Source organism: Epinephelus lanceolatus, chromosome 4 (genome assembly GCF_041903045.1).
Source record: "Epinephelus lanceolatus isolate andai-2023 chromosome 4, ASM4190304v1, whole genome shotgun sequence".
NCBI lineage: Eukaryota > Metazoa > Chordata > Actinopteri > Perciformes > Serranidae > Epinephelus > Epinephelus lanceolatus.
Window position 1 is genome coordinate 17,497,516 of NC_135737.1, and position 16,826 is coordinate 17,514,341.

Here is a 16,826-nt window from a genome sequence, read left to right on the forward strand (position 1 = left end):
ACAATACTTAACTAAAACTACAATTAGTACAGGTTAACTGAGCAACATCACCAACATTTCTGGTCATTTCTCTCCAATTATTATCTTTTTTTTTTTTTTTAATTCAGATTAACCTCAAAGTTACTAGAAAGCCACAGCCGTGAGGTTTGCTATCTAATGCTCTGAACACAGCAGTGGAACATAGTGAATAATAGATCAGAAAAAAGGCTAAGAGGAGGCGAGACAACTCATTTTTCACTCTGCACAAAGTCAGATGTTAGACACTGGCTGTAGTTATTCAGGGATGAAAGACTAACTGCAGCTGGTCAAGTCACATCAAAACAGAGAGGTGACTTTAAAAGCCCTAACCCTAAGCACATTAAAGCCCACACAAAAAAGAAGGCACTGATCTTTAAACATCTGCACGTTAAGAGAGATCAACGTACATTGCAAGCCCTGTGGTCATATTTATTATGTGACTACTGCAATGAAAAATTGCTGAAGAAAACATAATTTATCATAATAACTCTTGCGTTTTATCGAAGGCAATTATTACTACATTTAAAAAGGAAAAACTGATAAAAACACCCCGCCAAGTCTGAATTAATTACTTTTATAGGCAGTAAACCCCTTTTAAATGTTCCACCGCTCACCACATCAGTAAAGTGCAACATATCTTAAGTACTGTGTATATAGTAATTAACGCAGAACCTGCAGATATATTATTTATTCACACCAGTACACTATTATGCTGCATTTCATTTTTTCAAGTTTTCTGTTTCTATCCAAGAATTTATTTCACATCCTACGTTGCCAACGCAGCATTTGAAGATCTGATGTCAGTTCTTTTGATTTAACATTGAACATCTGTCCACCTTTTTTCCTGACTCAGATCATTTTTGCCTCTTTGAATTGTAAAGTTAAAAACGGAGGGATCAGATCAGTCCAAACTTTAGGATTCTGCCTTACATGCAAAAAGGGAGCCTATAGAGTGACAGGGGACCATTGTGCTGCACTGCTACAGACAATAAGGTAGGGTCTTGTCATGGAGGTGATGCAGACGTAGGTGCCATGTATCAATAAATGTAACTTTGATAGAAAGAAAGGAGAATTACAAATGTTAGGTTATAGCTTTTCATTGATAAGTGCTTTTAAAGATAGGGAAAAAAAATATTGTGTTTGTAAGTCATATGACTTTTCTCTGATATCAGATAACAAATGAAACAAATGTAACATCACAAAAGTCATTACATAAATCTGTCTGTTTTAACTCTGGAGCTGCAGACCACAATATGGATGCAATCTGACAACACAGAACAGAGTCACTCAAAATACTCAAACAAACAAGAGGCTCATAAAATGAACATTGGGTAAGACTGGCACAGCCACTCCCAGCAGCAGGCACTAGGTTGTCAATCTTTTATGCGACTGTGTGCCTACTGTTTATTAGTTTGACCCATGAAGGGCACTGTGAGCAGTCTAATGGAATCACAGCCGTCTATACACACAAAGTTAAGGACTCTTAAAAGAGGATTCATGACTGAGGGGAAGAGTGCAAGCTGCCCGCAGATAATTTAGAACGGCACTTATCCACAGACGTCTGAACCCAAAATCAATTAAATACTTAATTCAACATGTTTTATCTTCTAACAGCTTCTACAAAACGATACCTGCACTGTCGCAGGATGAATACTTGTTTCCAGGTGTTATGTGAAGGCTCTAATTGTTTGACACATGCTTTGAGCAGGTTTTGCGTCTCTGCAGGGAAAGCTACGCTACACTAACATTCCATGCTAAATTAAGTTTCATTTTCTCAACTACATTTACATCCAATTACACCTGTAAGACTCCTCTGGGGGTCGCAAACACTTCAGGTGTATGTGTACTGTAGACAACTTGTAATGCCAATAAAAGAACAGATGTTGGGTAGGGTGTCAGGGCTAAGTGTATTGTAGCCTGAACTGCAGGGTATTTTTAAAAAGCAGCATATTTTCTTGTTTTAACAATGAAATCTAAAGACTTCATCACTTTGCCCTCAGCTCAAACCACAGTTATGAGCAATTGTGGCATTTGGTGGTTAGCATATCCAGGAACGAGTCCTAAAATGTGGAAATTAGTTAGCATTTTGGCACTACCAGTTCCCTTGTCTTGAAATTCTTGGTTTTTTTAGAAGCCTGAAGTAAGGTCTGTGGTTTAGTTTAACAGATTTTCATGTTTAGTTTTACGACACAAAATAAGTCAGTAAATACCTCACTTATAAATTATGATGATTTTACGTGTGTTAGAAGGCAGTTGCTAACAAGTGGCTAAGTAAGACAGGGCTTTATGGCCTCCTTGTGGTGGCAATGTTGAAGTCTTAATGTAGTTGATTTAAAACGTAACATTAGCTCTTTATGTCTGATGATTGCATTTAAGCTTCAAAAATTATAAAAAAGATGTTAATTTGTGAAAATCATCTTGCTAGACAAATGTGTAAGTATCATAAACTTTTGTTTGCTATAGAGCTAATTTTCTGCTAATAATCCAAAATCCAATAGAAAAATCCCTTTGGCTTTTTGATGAGGGAACCAGGGCGATACAAACTCCTGGGTCTGCTAACAAAAAAAAAAAAACGTCTTTTCTTCAGCACTCTACTTGTATACAGATGTGGCTTACGTACAGTATACTTTCAGTAGCTGCTACGTATGTCTCCTGTTTCAATTCAAATAGCTTAGGTCTAAAAAACATAATAATGGATGCATCTGAAAAATACGAAGTGCAGGAGCACACTCATTCACACATCATTCATAATTTCAGAGCGCTGTTGGAATGTACCGTTTTGTTATTCAGAGCACCACACTCTCAGAGTGCCAGAGCACACTCTGGGCGCTCTGTCTTGGGAGATGGAGCAGCAGAGCTCTGAGTGGAGTGAATGCGTGATTAAATTAACTGTTCTTAATTCATGTAGAAATAGAATGCTCCTTTTCGTCCAACAACAGCACACTTATTTTAGTGCAGGGCGTCACACTGGATTTACGATAGCACCCAATATGTGGTATAACAGCTGAAACACATGATTAAAAGCTAAAGCTGCTCTTACCTTCCTGGGCTGGAAATCATACTTCACACAGTGCTGGAAACCTTTTCCTTTGGACTTGAGTGATGTCACGATCAAGCAGTTACCAACAAAATGTGCAGAATACCCAATGCCCTTGCTGGTCCGAAAGCTGTAAACCAAAACATGCACAGTATATATCATGAGCTGCAAACTTGACAGGGTGAACCTAATTTATTTGTCAACAAGCAGGATAAAACATATTTCAACCCAGCTGAGGTGGAAGGTTTCTGACTGCTAAGCCATGCAGTGTGACTTTTAGTATTCCTTTGAATATTTCCTCCTCGACGATACTGTGCAACCATACTAACCAGTAAGTGAATGCCTCCTTCTGCATAATAAGACTGGGGCAGACATAATTTTTAAATGCCTCGCGCAATGCAGACACAAAGCAATTTGCAGGAGTAATTGACATGTAATTCTTATGATTCTTGTGAGAATTATGATATTACGCTTAACCAGCTAGAACAGGGAAATACCCGAGGTGAGAGCTTCTGCAAATTGCACATGCCTGGTAACAACTACAAAGACGAGGAGAACACTTAGTTGATGAGCACACTTCAGTGATGCTCCCTGGATCTAATCCCTCTACTCTGATCTTCTTTACTCCACAGATAAAATATATATATACTGTCAGCACTGGGGAAATGCCACCTTTATACAATATGAGCAGACCCTATAGATTCCACACCCTGCAAACAAACAACCTTGCAATCCTACACTAGTTCTCTATTCTTTTCCTGCTTGGACTGGACATCTTTTTCCACTGCTGAGTGCTGACATGTACTCACTACAATCCTGCAGTCTTTAGGTCTATGGCAGTCTACCACCTTCAAAGCCCCACACCACCACCACCCGTTGGGATCATCTAAAACAAACAGACCTCTTTGACAAGGCAGATAAAGAGAGCATAGACTTCTGTGGTTCATGCGGGGCCAGAGAGATCCAGAGCCCCACACCCAGCTGCCACTGAGCCAGCCAAGACGCTCCAGTGGACAAGCCTGCTTGTGATTACACATCAGGTGGAAAGCAGCAACCTTGGTCTGCGTCTGAAGATACAATTCTTTTTTTGTTGTCTACATGCCCTGCCACTGAGCTATGAGGCCCTCGGAGCAATGCATAAACAGGATTAGCTCGGCATATCTCAGCCTTTTTGTGACTCTGTCAGTAAGAAATCGCTGCCAAATGAATACCAACAACTTAGCTTAGGCAATATTTCTTTTTTTTTCTCTTTTTGATGTTACACATCAGAGAAACGCAGAACAAGTCCTTCCAAGGCGAGTAGATTCTTTCATTCAAACTGTGTGATCCAGGTAAGCAATGGCAGCCAGCAGACGATACAGTGAACTAACTGTTATCTCTGACCAATTAGTGTGAACAGTCTTCCCTGTCAGCCAACTTTACCTTTTCATCTTTATTACCCACTTCCTTTTTCATTCCCTTCTACAACTCTTTTATGTGTCCCATTGTATTCAGTGATTTTTCTCCCAAAGCTCCTCTCATAAACGGAAAGAACCACAGCCGAATATCACTGCACTTTTGGGTTATTGACTTTAGCACTAATTACCCACAAGCCACTGCAAGAGCTGGTATGTAGGCCTTATGTGGCAGATATTCAAATCTAAATTAATACCTCCACAGTGCCTCCCACTGCAGCAGTCAACCTCTGTAACAGCCAGTACCAGTCACCACGGTTCATGCTTCCACGGGTTTTAATCTCAATAATCTCACCTAATTCCCCTCTTTCTCTATTATAATTCAGGAACATTATCTGGGGAAAAAATGAGGCCCTTTCACAAACCACATTACATAAGTGTTGCCAGTGTGTGAAAAATAGTGTCTGTAAAACTAGTTTAACCTTGAAAAACAAGTTCCAGTCATAATCTGCTTAGATGGGAAAATCACTGTAGGTCACAGAGTATCAGACAGCATATTGCTTTGTCAATAAAGCTGCTGGTAGCTTTATAGGTCTCTGCAGAGAGGGAGTGATTTCTAATACAAAGCTAAAGCAATTAGATTGATGAAAAACAAGAAAGTGTAATTTTCTCCTCTCTGTTGTCATAACGTGGACTTACAGCACCCCTGTGAGGGAGCTAGGAGGGTGTTGAGGACATTGGAAACATGGAGCACAAATGTATGTAATTGTGTTCTCACCAGTACAGATATGGTTTGTCCTTGTCGACGTTGATGTTATTCAGGGGATCCATCCTGAACCAGGTGTTGAATGTAAACCCGCTCTGATAAGGCCACTTAGCAATAGGAGGTAAAGCAATTGCCTGGGACAAAACACAAAAGATGAATTATGCAGTACGAGAAACAACTGTTTGAAAACTCTGACACTGCCTCTATTAGATTAAGTTATGGTAGAATTAAGCTACACTATGATGAGATAAACTTGAGTCAGAGAACAACATTTACAGTGCCCTCCAAAAGTATTGGAACAGTGAGGCCAATTCCTTTATTTTTGTTGTAGGCTGAAAATATTTGGGTTTGACATCAAAAGATGAATATGGGACAAGAGATCAACATTTCAGCTTTTATTTCCAGGTATTACATCTGGATCTGATACACAACTTAGAAGATAGCACCTTTTGTTTGAACCCACCCATTTTTCATGAGAGCAAAAGTATTGGAACATGTGACTGACAGGTGTGTTTTGTTGCCCAGGTGTCTCCCAATTACATTGATTATTCAAACAATAAATAGCACTGAATGTCTGGGCTCAGTTTCAGATTGGGTACGATAGGTTTTGCCTGTGCAGACTGCATTTAGAGGTGGAACCAACATGAAAACCAGAGAGCTGTCTAAGGGTGAAAAAGAAGCAATTGTGAATCTGAGAGAAGATGGACAATCAATCAGAGCCATTGCACAAACATTGGCCATAGCCAGTACAACCATTTGGAATGTCCTGAAGAAGAAAGAAACCACTGGTGTACTAAGCAACAGACGTCGAACAGGTAGACCAAGGAAAACATCAGCAGTTGATGACAGAAACATTGTGAGAGCTGTAAAGAAAGACCCTAAAACAACTGTTAGTGACATCAGCAACAACCTCCAGAGGGCAGGAGTGAAGGTATCACAATCTACTGTTCGCAGAAGACTTCATGAACAAAAGTACAGAGGCTACACCAGAAGATGCAAACCACTCATTAGCAAGAAGAATAGGAAGGCCAGGCTGGAATTTGCCAAAAGGTACAGAGATGAGCCTCAAAAATTCTGGGAAAAAGTTTTATGGACTGATGAGACAAAGATTAACTTTTTCCAAAGTGATGGAAAGGCAAAAGTTTGGAGAAAGAAAGGATCTGCTCATGATCCCAAACATACAAGCTCATCTGTGAAACACGGTGGAGGGAATGTCATGGCTTGGGCTTGCATGGCTTCTTCTGGGACGGGTCTTTCATCTTCATTGATGATGTAACACATGATGGCAGCAGCAAAATGAACTCCGAACTCTACAGAAACACTTTTTGTTTGCTAATTTAAAGAAAGATGCAACCAAACTGATTGGGAGATCCTTCATCATGCAGCAAGATAACGACCCAAAACACACTGCCAAAACAACAAAGGAATTCATCAGGGGCAAGAAGTGGAAGGTTTTAGACTGGCCAAGTCAGTCTCCAGACTTAAACCCAATAGAGCATGCATTTTACCTGCTGAAGAGGAGACTGAAGGGAGTAACCCCCCAAAACAAACAACAACTGAAAGAGGCTGTGGTGAAAGCCTAGAAAAGCATCACAAAAGAAGAATGCAAAAGTTTGGTGATGTCAATGGGTCGCAGGCTTGATGCAGTTATTGAAAGCAAAGGATTTGCAACTAAATATTAAGTCTCATTCACTTACAAGTTTATATGTTCCAATACTTTTGCTCACCTAAAAATTTTGTGTTCCATTACAAATAATGCTATCTTCTAAGTTGTGTATCAGATCCAGATGTAAATACCTGGAAATAAAAGCTGAAATGTTGATCTCTTGTCTCATATTCATCTTTTGATGTCAAACCCAAATGTTTTCAGTCTACAACAAAAGTAAACGAATTGGCCTCACTGTTCCAATACTTTTGGAGGGCACTGTAGGTATTTAAGAATTACTGCCCAGCTGCCTATACTGTAGGAATGAAGCTTTTGTCCACTATTGACAAACATGTATAAAATCTTAGGTTACAGAAATGTGAATGTTCCTATTTCTTGATCATTTTTACAAAACTATATATGACACAGGAAACTGCAAATATGATAGAATATAGAATTTTACGAGCCGACTTATTGGATTATAATTCCTGCTCATACTGAATATTTTATGATGGCAAGTGTCCAGCCTCTCTGAAATAAATACAGCCATGATTACTCCTATTTGCATTTTGGGAAATTTGCTATTAATCTCCAGGATTCTGGAGAGAGTAGTTCAAAACAACTCTTAAACCACCAGTGAAAAATTATATTTAATGGAATAACTGTGATAACTTACTTATTTACTTACTTTTATATAAATGCTTTGGCATTATGCAAAATAGTTGAAGTTAATACACAGTGGGCTCCACTCTGTCCTGTCCTGTCACAGGCTCCCACCTCCCTCTGCTTAGTCCCTCTACTGTATCTCTGGATGAAATTTTTTCACAAAGCTTAAGGCAAGCCCCATGCGCACTCAAGTAAAATACACTTGCTTTTTACTGAAGTGCATGGACGCATGTCCCCCTGCCCAACAACATTTTAGTGCTGCTGTCTTAAAGAAAATTAAGAAAGACTTGCATTGCAGCAATCAATTCTAAAATGATATTATGCATCATATATCAAACACATCCTGATGAATATGTGACTTACCATGAACTCCTATTTTGATAAAACTGTTTCCATAATTGGTTTCCTCAGAAGCGCAATAGATTTTTCTGCCCACTATGTCTTTCATTATGACTGTCAGTAATCTCTCAAGACTGATTCTGCAATTTACATTATAAAGGAAGAAGAAAAATGTTTTTTTTTCTTTTTTTTTAACGATGGATTTCCAGATTGGACTGTCAGTAGTTTCACTGTATGATACTGTGCAGTCACCTCAAGACTTAATGTGACACATTCATAATTTCCGTTATTTTTTTCCCCAATAATTTTCCAATATTTGAACTCTCCTGACCAATTCTTCTCTAGTTTTGTGTTCTGCTAGTGTCCGGTACCTGCAGCCTAATCACAGGCAGGTCCAGGTTGCACATGTAGTCAAGCTCTTCCAGGATGGAACATCCATATGTACAGTCGCAAGATGGTTTTCTGTGCCTCCCAGTACAGTCTCAAGAGCATGAGAAAGATACCAGGAGACCAGCCATTATACAAGGACAGCTGGACAGAGCCGTATAAGGGCATCAACCCAGCAGCAGGACTGCTTTATGCTCCTTTCTGTAAGGAGGAGCAGTGCCAGAGCCCTACCAAATGACCCCCAGCAGGCTACTGGTGTGCATGTTTCTGACCAAACTCTCAAAAACTGACTCCATGAGGGTGGTATGATGGCTCGACGTCCTCTGGTGGGACCTGTGCTCACAGCCCAGCACTGTGCAGCTCAACTGGCATTCGACAGAGAACACCAGAACTGACAGGTCCACCATTGGCACCCGTTCTCTTAACAGATGAATAGCAGATTCATACTAAGCACGTGTGACAGGCATGAAAGCATCCGGAGATGCCGTGGTGAACGTTACACTGACAGTTACTGGCCAGCATGACCGGTTTGGCGGTGGGTCAGTGATGGTCTGGGGAGGCATATCCTTGGAGGGTCACACATAACAGACCTCCATGACATAGCCAACGGTACCCTGACTGCTGCTAGGTACCAGGATGAAATCCTCAGAGCGACTGTCAGACCTTACACTGGTGCAATGGGCCCTGGGTTCCTCCTGTGGCATGTTCCTCCTGTGGCCAGAGTGGCTGGGCAGTTCCTGGATGACAAAGGCATTGATGCCATTGACTGGCCCTATCAAACCCCTGACCTAAATCCAATTGAGCACCTATGGGACATAATGTATCGGTGCATCCAACGCTGCCAGGTACCGCCACAGACTGTCCAGGAGCTCATTGATGCACTGATCTAGGTCTGGGAGGATTTTTCCCATCTAATACCATGGATATCATCCATAGACTCATCGGGAGCATGCCCTGATGTTGTCAAGAGTGCATACAGGCACGAGCAGAGTTGGGTATAACGCGTTACAAAGTAACACGTTAGAGTACTTTGATTACTTTTTGCAGTAACGAGTAACGCGTTAGTTTGCTGTTTGAGTAATCAAATACTTAAGTACATTTTCAAACAAGACATCAGTTACTTCCGTTACTTTTAGAACGCTGGTCCTTCAGCTCCGAAACAGCAACAGCTGTCGTTTGGTTCTAATAACGGAGATAACATTAAACCTATCAGTCTGAAAGAAGCCACGGAGCTTGTGGCTTGCTACGTGGTTGGAGAAATGCTGCCGTTGTCTACGGTGGAGTCTAAATAGGTGGAGGAGGACTCGCTGACAGACATATTTCAGACTCAGAACCTGCATTATGCCTGGTACACGCTACACACTGGTACTCACCAATTATCCCTGGTCGTCTTTCACGGCGTGTGTGATGTCATCGGGTTATTCTTGTCCTATTTTTATTTTACTATTATTTGAGTCACTGTGTCTGTTCATGTGCCAGCCGACATGTTGTTGTAGTCACCTAAAAGCGTCAGCAGATGGCAGGAGCTACATTTGAAGTGCTATACGTAAACTATCAAGCTATATATCTGTATCTTCCACAGGAAGTTCTGACAAATGTTTCAGAATAAAAGCCTATTTAGAAAATGGGGGGATTCTCTCAGCCAAAGTTATAAGGGGCTTTTAATTTGAAACAAGTGTTGAGTTTGAAATGACGGTGCGATATGTTAACTTTATAAGGACAACGGGAGTGGATAAAAAGTAAATATATAAACACACAGAGGGATTAATAAATAACGGACCGTCTATAATGTAGTTTGTTTCAAATGAAGCTGGGAGCCTCTGCAGTTGTGGTGAGTAAAAGCCCCGTCGCTATCTGTTAATGTTATTACTTTATGTCCGACCGTGAGGATGTACCATTGTTTGCTAGCTTTAACTTTGGAGACAAAAAAATGTAGGCTTAGCGCCCTGTGGTCCATTGCCCAATAGGATATGCAGAATACTCAAAAGTACTTTAAAAGTGCTTGAGTTACTTTTCTCAGGGAGTAACATTGGAAGTACTTTTAAAGTAACTGAGTTACTTTACTCAGGGAGTAACGCAGTAAAGTAATTGGTTACTTTTTTAAAAAGTAACGCAGTAACATACTTCGATTACTTTTAAAGTAACCCTTACCCAACTCTGGGCATGAATATACTTTTAGTCATAATTCAAATAAATCAAACATTTTGAGCCGAAATCCATTTTGCTCCTCAGAAAACCTATCATGGAAGCACTTCTATCATATTAGAACCTTTTTTGGTGACGTCACATTTAACAAGGCAAACCCCGCGCAGAGCTAGTTTCAAGCAGCGCAACCCGAGGCGCGCTCAGTTTGGTAGTTTGGCAGGCCGAGGTGCGCTGAGATGGATGTGGCGACACAGCAGGGGAGGTGTCGACAGATCCAGCTTGGCGCAGTGGCAGTTTCGTGCCAAAAGGCTTCGCCGAAGGTGCGCTAAAAGCTCGCCAGCTGAAACCATGTCTACTGTCAGTGCAGGCGGAGCGCAGCCGGTGTAAGCCAAAGTTTGGCTGACTGGCGGACAGTGCGCACACGTCACCAAAACCTCACAGGCAGGTTTCCAGAATGTCAGGCACATTAACGATGCAATAAATACCCAAAAAACCACTATTCAATGCAACTATCTGCAATCAGCACATAAATGTATCTCTATGTCGACTGTCCCCTCACATCTGATGTCAGATCAAAGGGGATTGGCACCGTTTGACACGTTTGGCACGCGTAATGGAAACCCAACCTGATTTGATTAACACAGCTGCAAACTAATGAGTTCACATCCCTCTCAGCCAACCACAAACAGCCACAGCATCAGATAGGGAGTATATATTCAGCATCTGTCATCTTAGAAAAGCCAAAAGAAAAGAAACAGAGTGAGACTGCGAGAGAGAAAGAGAGAGAAACGCAACATTGATTTACAATTGTGGTGACCTCCTCCCAGGCTACCTTTGCATCATCAGCCTGTGGAAGTCTGCTCGCAGTTCTGTATATTCGGACACTGCCAGCTTGGACCGCTGCTGCTCTCTTCTGCCATGGCGAAGTGAGTAAACTCTCATTACGCCTTCGCACAGCGCATTTAAGGGCGAGGAGAGGGGCTCATTTGATTGGTTTGATGTGTGTAAAACCTGCTCCATGCCTTCTCTCCTCCCTCTTTCCGACTTGCGCAGGTGGGAGGGACGGAGGTGGGAAAGATGAGTAGCTGCGCCAGCACGCACGGTGTGCCAAACTTGCAAAATCCACCTGGCCACATCCAGTTAGCGAAGCGCAGGTGCACTGCGCCCCTGCCTCGCCAGGTCTGCGAAACTAGAGCCCATGATGTGTGATATAGTGTGAGAAATGATTGCTGTAATGCAAGTCCTTTGTCCTTATTTGCTGCTTCAAGCACCAGTATGGCAACAACACAAATAGACTGTCATTAAAATCTACTTAAATGCTGTTGGCCAAGGGGACAGCGCCGCCAGCACTACCGCTCACATTACTTACATTTTCCCATCTATAAACCCTTTTTAATAATCTGTACTCTTACTACAGTCAGTATACATGTGAATGTAGTATTAGCAGAGTGGTTTCCGTCTACATGCAATGGTCAGTTCACACCTGTTTTCTTATTATACGAAATCATGAAATAAAATAAGTTAATGAGGCATGTTGGATTAAAATGGGATAATCAAAAAGAAAAATTCTAATTCACAAAAGAACCCTTGCTGCAATAAACATATTAAAATTTTATGACAGAAATTTTTGTAAAGTCCAGCAGATATCATAGCGTAATTTTTTAAATGTGGATTTTCTTCTTTACTTTTTGTTGTTGTTGTTGAACCCACCATGTTTTCTTTGACATCCATCACTGTACAGTATCAGACATTGCTTAATCATTTAATTTGCGCACATTAACTATCCGTTGTTTTACCCTAATAACCTTCAGGGCTCCATAAAAATGCACAAAAACATGCCATTTTAGAAGTGATTGCAGAATGAAAACATGTGAGAGCTTACTGCTGCACTGCGACCAGGAAAGTTGAAGAAGGCATCTGGACCGTGTCTCTGGGGCATCTGATTCAGCACCGACAACATTTTGACCGCGTGCTTCGGCTGCACAGGTGACAAAGATAAAAAAAAAAGTAATAAGAAGACAGACAAGGTTTTCTCTCTCACTGTTTGGGCTGCAGTCAATACACTGTCAATTACCTTGTTCACTCATTCTGCAGTTTGTCAATTACAGGACAAGCCCTAAACAGATCAGTGTGGTGGCTCTCCGGGGGCAACTCAAGTGACAGTGTCAGACCAACACACACTTATGTCTAACTCGCTGCAACTTGGTCCCTGCTAGCACTTACCCAGAGGCCTCCTTCCCCTCGTAGCATGCTGAAGAGCAGTTTCAGTTCCTTCACTGTGATGCTGTAGCTGGCCAGCACTCCCAACATGTCCACTAACAAATCTTTAAAGGCAAGACAGCATATTTGCATCACCAAACACACACACATTGACAAGAGGAGAGAGAGGACAATCATCAGTTGTAGCTGTATTTTACAGATAAAATAATTCAACCAGACTGTGCAGGAGGTCTTCATGGTGAAAAGTATTTATATGCATCAACCTGAGATAATAAAAACTGTTTCGCTTTAGTTAAGCTTCATTTTTAGCTTATTATCTGTGAGATTCCATTATATTTATCACAGAAACACTTCCACTACAATTACATGGAAACTGACTTGTAAATCAAAGTGAAGTCTAAACTGTGAATTGTTTAACTTAGAGGCACAGCCACACCGCAAGGAAAATGCATTTAGATTTCATCGGCTGAAACATCATTTAGAAGTTACACAAGGTATGGATGTAATTTGCACGGTGCAAAAATATGAAAGTGACACTGACTTCCAGAGACAACCCCACAGTGACCTGAATACAGATTTCAGGGGCATTTTCCAGAAGGATAAAACCAAAAACTACTATTGTATTCCCTACAGACTGCAATATTCATAGACCAGAGTTCAGGATGTAACTTAACAGTGATCACAACACAGCCATTTACCTCTGGATGATTCCTAATCTCGAAATAAATGAGTACCAATATCACATTTCATGACGTGTCTGACATTTGTCATGAGAGCATCATGAGGCCTTGCTGCTAGCGGGAAAAAACAAACAAACTTTAATTTATTATCAAATATATTTTAAAATATTCTGGATCTAATATGTAAAAGTGAAGTCAAAATTTAATTTAAAATGTCTTTGATAGTGACATCTAAAAGAATTCTTGAATTACTGAAATAAATAAAAACAGGCTGACAATTAAATAGCTGTAAAGCATACTCCAAAAACTCCACACTTCATCTGTTCCATATTTTCAATATATTTAAGCAAGTAATACATTCACTGCTAGCCTTCTTTACTGTTTTGCTCTTGACTTAATTTGTTGACACTATTACAACACAGACAACACTATAAGGAAAATCAAACTGTTGAAAGTTAAAGATTTGCAATTATGTTTTCTTTATTCATGTTATAGTGGACCTTTGGTGCATGGCTGCTTTGGAGAAGTCACCTAGCCTCTGCAGAACAGGGCTTGCAGATGGAAGTGAGCTTTTCCCACCCAAAACTTACATCACAACTTTGCCCGTCTATTGTAACTCAAAATGCAAATCCACTAAAAGATACGGACAGATGGTTTATAGCCCAACTGAAAGCTAAAACTAAGAGGGCATGTTTATGGGAAAATGAACATACATGTGCTATCACTGCTGCTGAGCAAAACAAAGGCCTGCTCACACCATTATCATACCTGCAATCATGTCATCCACTGAGCTCATTTTGAGCAGCACCTGCTGGATGAGGCCAACCTCAGTGCTTGTTTGCAGATTGCGAACACTTTTTCGAAGGATGGCTGTGAACATGCTCCAGATTTCAGCCTGGCAGGTGACGTCACAGTGCCCCAACAGCTCCACCATGCAGCCGATGCTTTCTGCATCCTGGATAATGAAGTTTGTCTCCAGATCAAACTCACCACCCACCAACTGCAGAATAAGATGGGACAGATAGGGAATGTAAGAAAAGATTGGATTTTTATGCCTTTCACATGCTGTTAAAATTATACTCTGCTGATGTAATGCTCCGGCATGGAGTGATGTGGATTAAACCAAACTTTCACCACACTGAGCACTGCTGTCTGACCAAGCTTTCAACCCTGTTCTTGATCTTTTTTTTTTTTCCAAGGGGAAATTAACCAAGAGGACCCTGTCACATATTTTTCAGGTCACTACTTTAATGTTAAAGGGCTGGCCAGGACTGGAAGAGGAAAGAGGAGATCTCTTTCCTTTTAAAAGGTTTTGATCAGAATTTATGCACCCATGAAAACAAAATAGCCTGGCATTTAATGAAAAGGGGGGGGGGGGGGGGGGGAACAATGATGACGACTCCCCCCTATGGCCCTGCTGGCCCTTTTGAGTCACAAATGATAATCACTATTAAGAAAGTAGAAAACAACAATCAATAATGCAGTTCTTCAAGTTCAACAAGCATGAAATTAGCCCTCTAAAGAAGTGCATGGTATATATGGGAAGCACTGACAACAACTTGCTGGTGGGCATCAAAGCAAGCAGGTGGAAAATGGGTCTTGATATCCACCGCACATTACTGTGATTGACAGGTAATAGCTGGGTGAAATCAAAAGCAGCCTAAAGTAGAGGATAGAGAGCAGTCCATTGAGGTATAAATTGAGCCAAAGCTCAATCATCATCAGATCTTGGAGCAAGAACACTACAATGATGTGTGTCACTGGATTGCTTGGACTTCAAGATTGGAGAGGGTCTTTCCTCAGAGTGAAGTTGTTGTGCAGAAAAAAAATAAAGTAACTCCACAGAAGCTAGGTGTCTAATTTACTTTCAGGTATGACACACAGCAAAGTGCATTTAAGTAAGATTTATTGTAAGATTTAGGGGGATTTAATGGCAACCAGCTGAAACTTCTCCTGGTTGGAATTCCTTCAGTGTTCATTGTTTAGAAGGTTTTGACTGGGAGTCAAATCGTCGATGAAGGTGTCTTCTTTTCCAAAATAAACAGACCAGGTGGTTAAAAGCCGTAAAAACACTGAAAAAAGCGTTTTGGGGTTGTTGTTTTTTTACAAATTTGTGTTTCTCCTCACCTGTTCGGCTTTTCCTGCACTTCCAAATGTGCGCTCACCTATTTTCTCTGATACTCTTAATGTGTGCTCACCTTATTTCTGATCCAGACGTTTTTACCAGGAGCCGAATTATCTGTAGAGGTCTCTTCCTCTCCAAAACAAACTGATACGGTGATTTAAAAGAGTAAAAACACTGAATAAAGCAGTATCATGTTACAAATCTGTGTTTTTCAGACACTCTCGTTGCGGAGGGGCTGCCAACTATGGTTGCCGAATATCCGGTGGCCGGTGTTAATATCCTCCTGGGACCCAGAAAAAAAAAGTTTTGATATCAAGATTTGTTTCATGTAATTTAAGTATTAGACTTGAAAGAAACATTTTGCATCAAAAAAATAATATTATTTATTTATTTTTTATCACATGTCCTCTGTAGAGGACATCGGGACTTAGTCGGGTCTTAAATTTCCAGAGTTAGTCAATGAGTTTCAATTGAGTTACAATGGGACTATGGGGTATTTTATGCTTTATCTCCAAATAAATGAGCTACAAGGACTTTTACTCCCCTGGAATTATGATGTGGCTGTCTTCAATGCTTAACACTATGATGGATAGCTGTAACAAAGCAGAGTGTATTCTTAATAGCTATACCAATGGGCCTGACGTTGCAGTCAGGGTGCAGGATTGGTACCCTGTACCACTGGGTTTAAGGGCCTAGTGGTCCAACTGCACTCACCCCTCACTATCTATGATGTGATGAGGTGTAATGTGTGGTGAGCATGGACTTCTGGCTTTTATTTTTTGAACATTTCCGGAGTCTACTTCCCGTGTGGGTTGTGTGCTGCTGTGTTTACCTGTCTCCAGAGGCTTCTCCCCTCCCCCGCCCTGCACTGAGGCTGAGTGCGCACACCTGAGAGTCATCTGCAATCAACGGGCTTTAAGACTGCCACCGGCTCTAGCCTCAGTGCCAGAGTATTTGTGACTGCACGCAGTGGTATCTTGGCTCCTCTGATCCTCCAGTGATTTGAGTAATCTTGCAAGTTTGATTGTGTTTTTTGCTCTTCAAGTGTTTAACCCTCGTTCTGCTACCTTTTTTTTCCAGTGTCTCCCTCCGTGCCTCACAGCTGCCCACAGCCCAGCACTCTCACCTGGTTTTCTCACTCTGCACCTGGACTCCGGATCTCCTTTGTTCTCTGCATTATTCTGGCACAATAAAACTGTTAAACCTTTTCCCTTAGTCTGTCTGCATTTTGGGTCCATAACCTCGCTGCCACCACAGTAATGCTTGCTATGTAGACATTTAGCACTCGCCCAGGCAATAAGAAGTGATGGGGAGCCCCATAGTTTGACCCATGGCTCCTATGTGACAGACCCCAAAGACCAGGTAAACTTTATTGTGTGTGGTGGCCTAGGAAGGGTAAAGAAC

At 41.2% G+C, this 16,826-nt stretch overlaps 1 protein-coding gene across 4 annotated transcripts in view; it reads right to left on the reverse strand.

The window, feature by feature from the left end:
• nbeab (neurobeachin b) overlaps positions 1-16,826 on the reverse strand; it is a 236,822-nt gene that overhangs the window by 161,048 nt on the left and 58,948 nt on the right. For all 4 annotated transcript variants that reach the window (XM_033631025.2, XM_033631024.2, XM_033631023.2 and 1 more), the window contains exons 2-6: positions 14,066-14,297; positions 12,621-12,721; positions 12,280-12,375; positions 5,228-5,349; positions 3,059-3,185 (exon numbers count right to left, since the gene is read on the reverse strand). In XM_033631025.2, the coding sequence (XP_033486916.1) occupies positions 3,059-3,185; positions 5,228-5,349; positions 12,280-12,375; positions 12,621-12,721; positions 14,066-14,297 (678 nt within the window). The remainder of the gene's footprint in view (positions 1-3,058; positions 3,186-5,227; positions 5,350-12,279; positions 12,376-12,620; positions 12,722-14,065; positions 14,298-16,826) is intronic.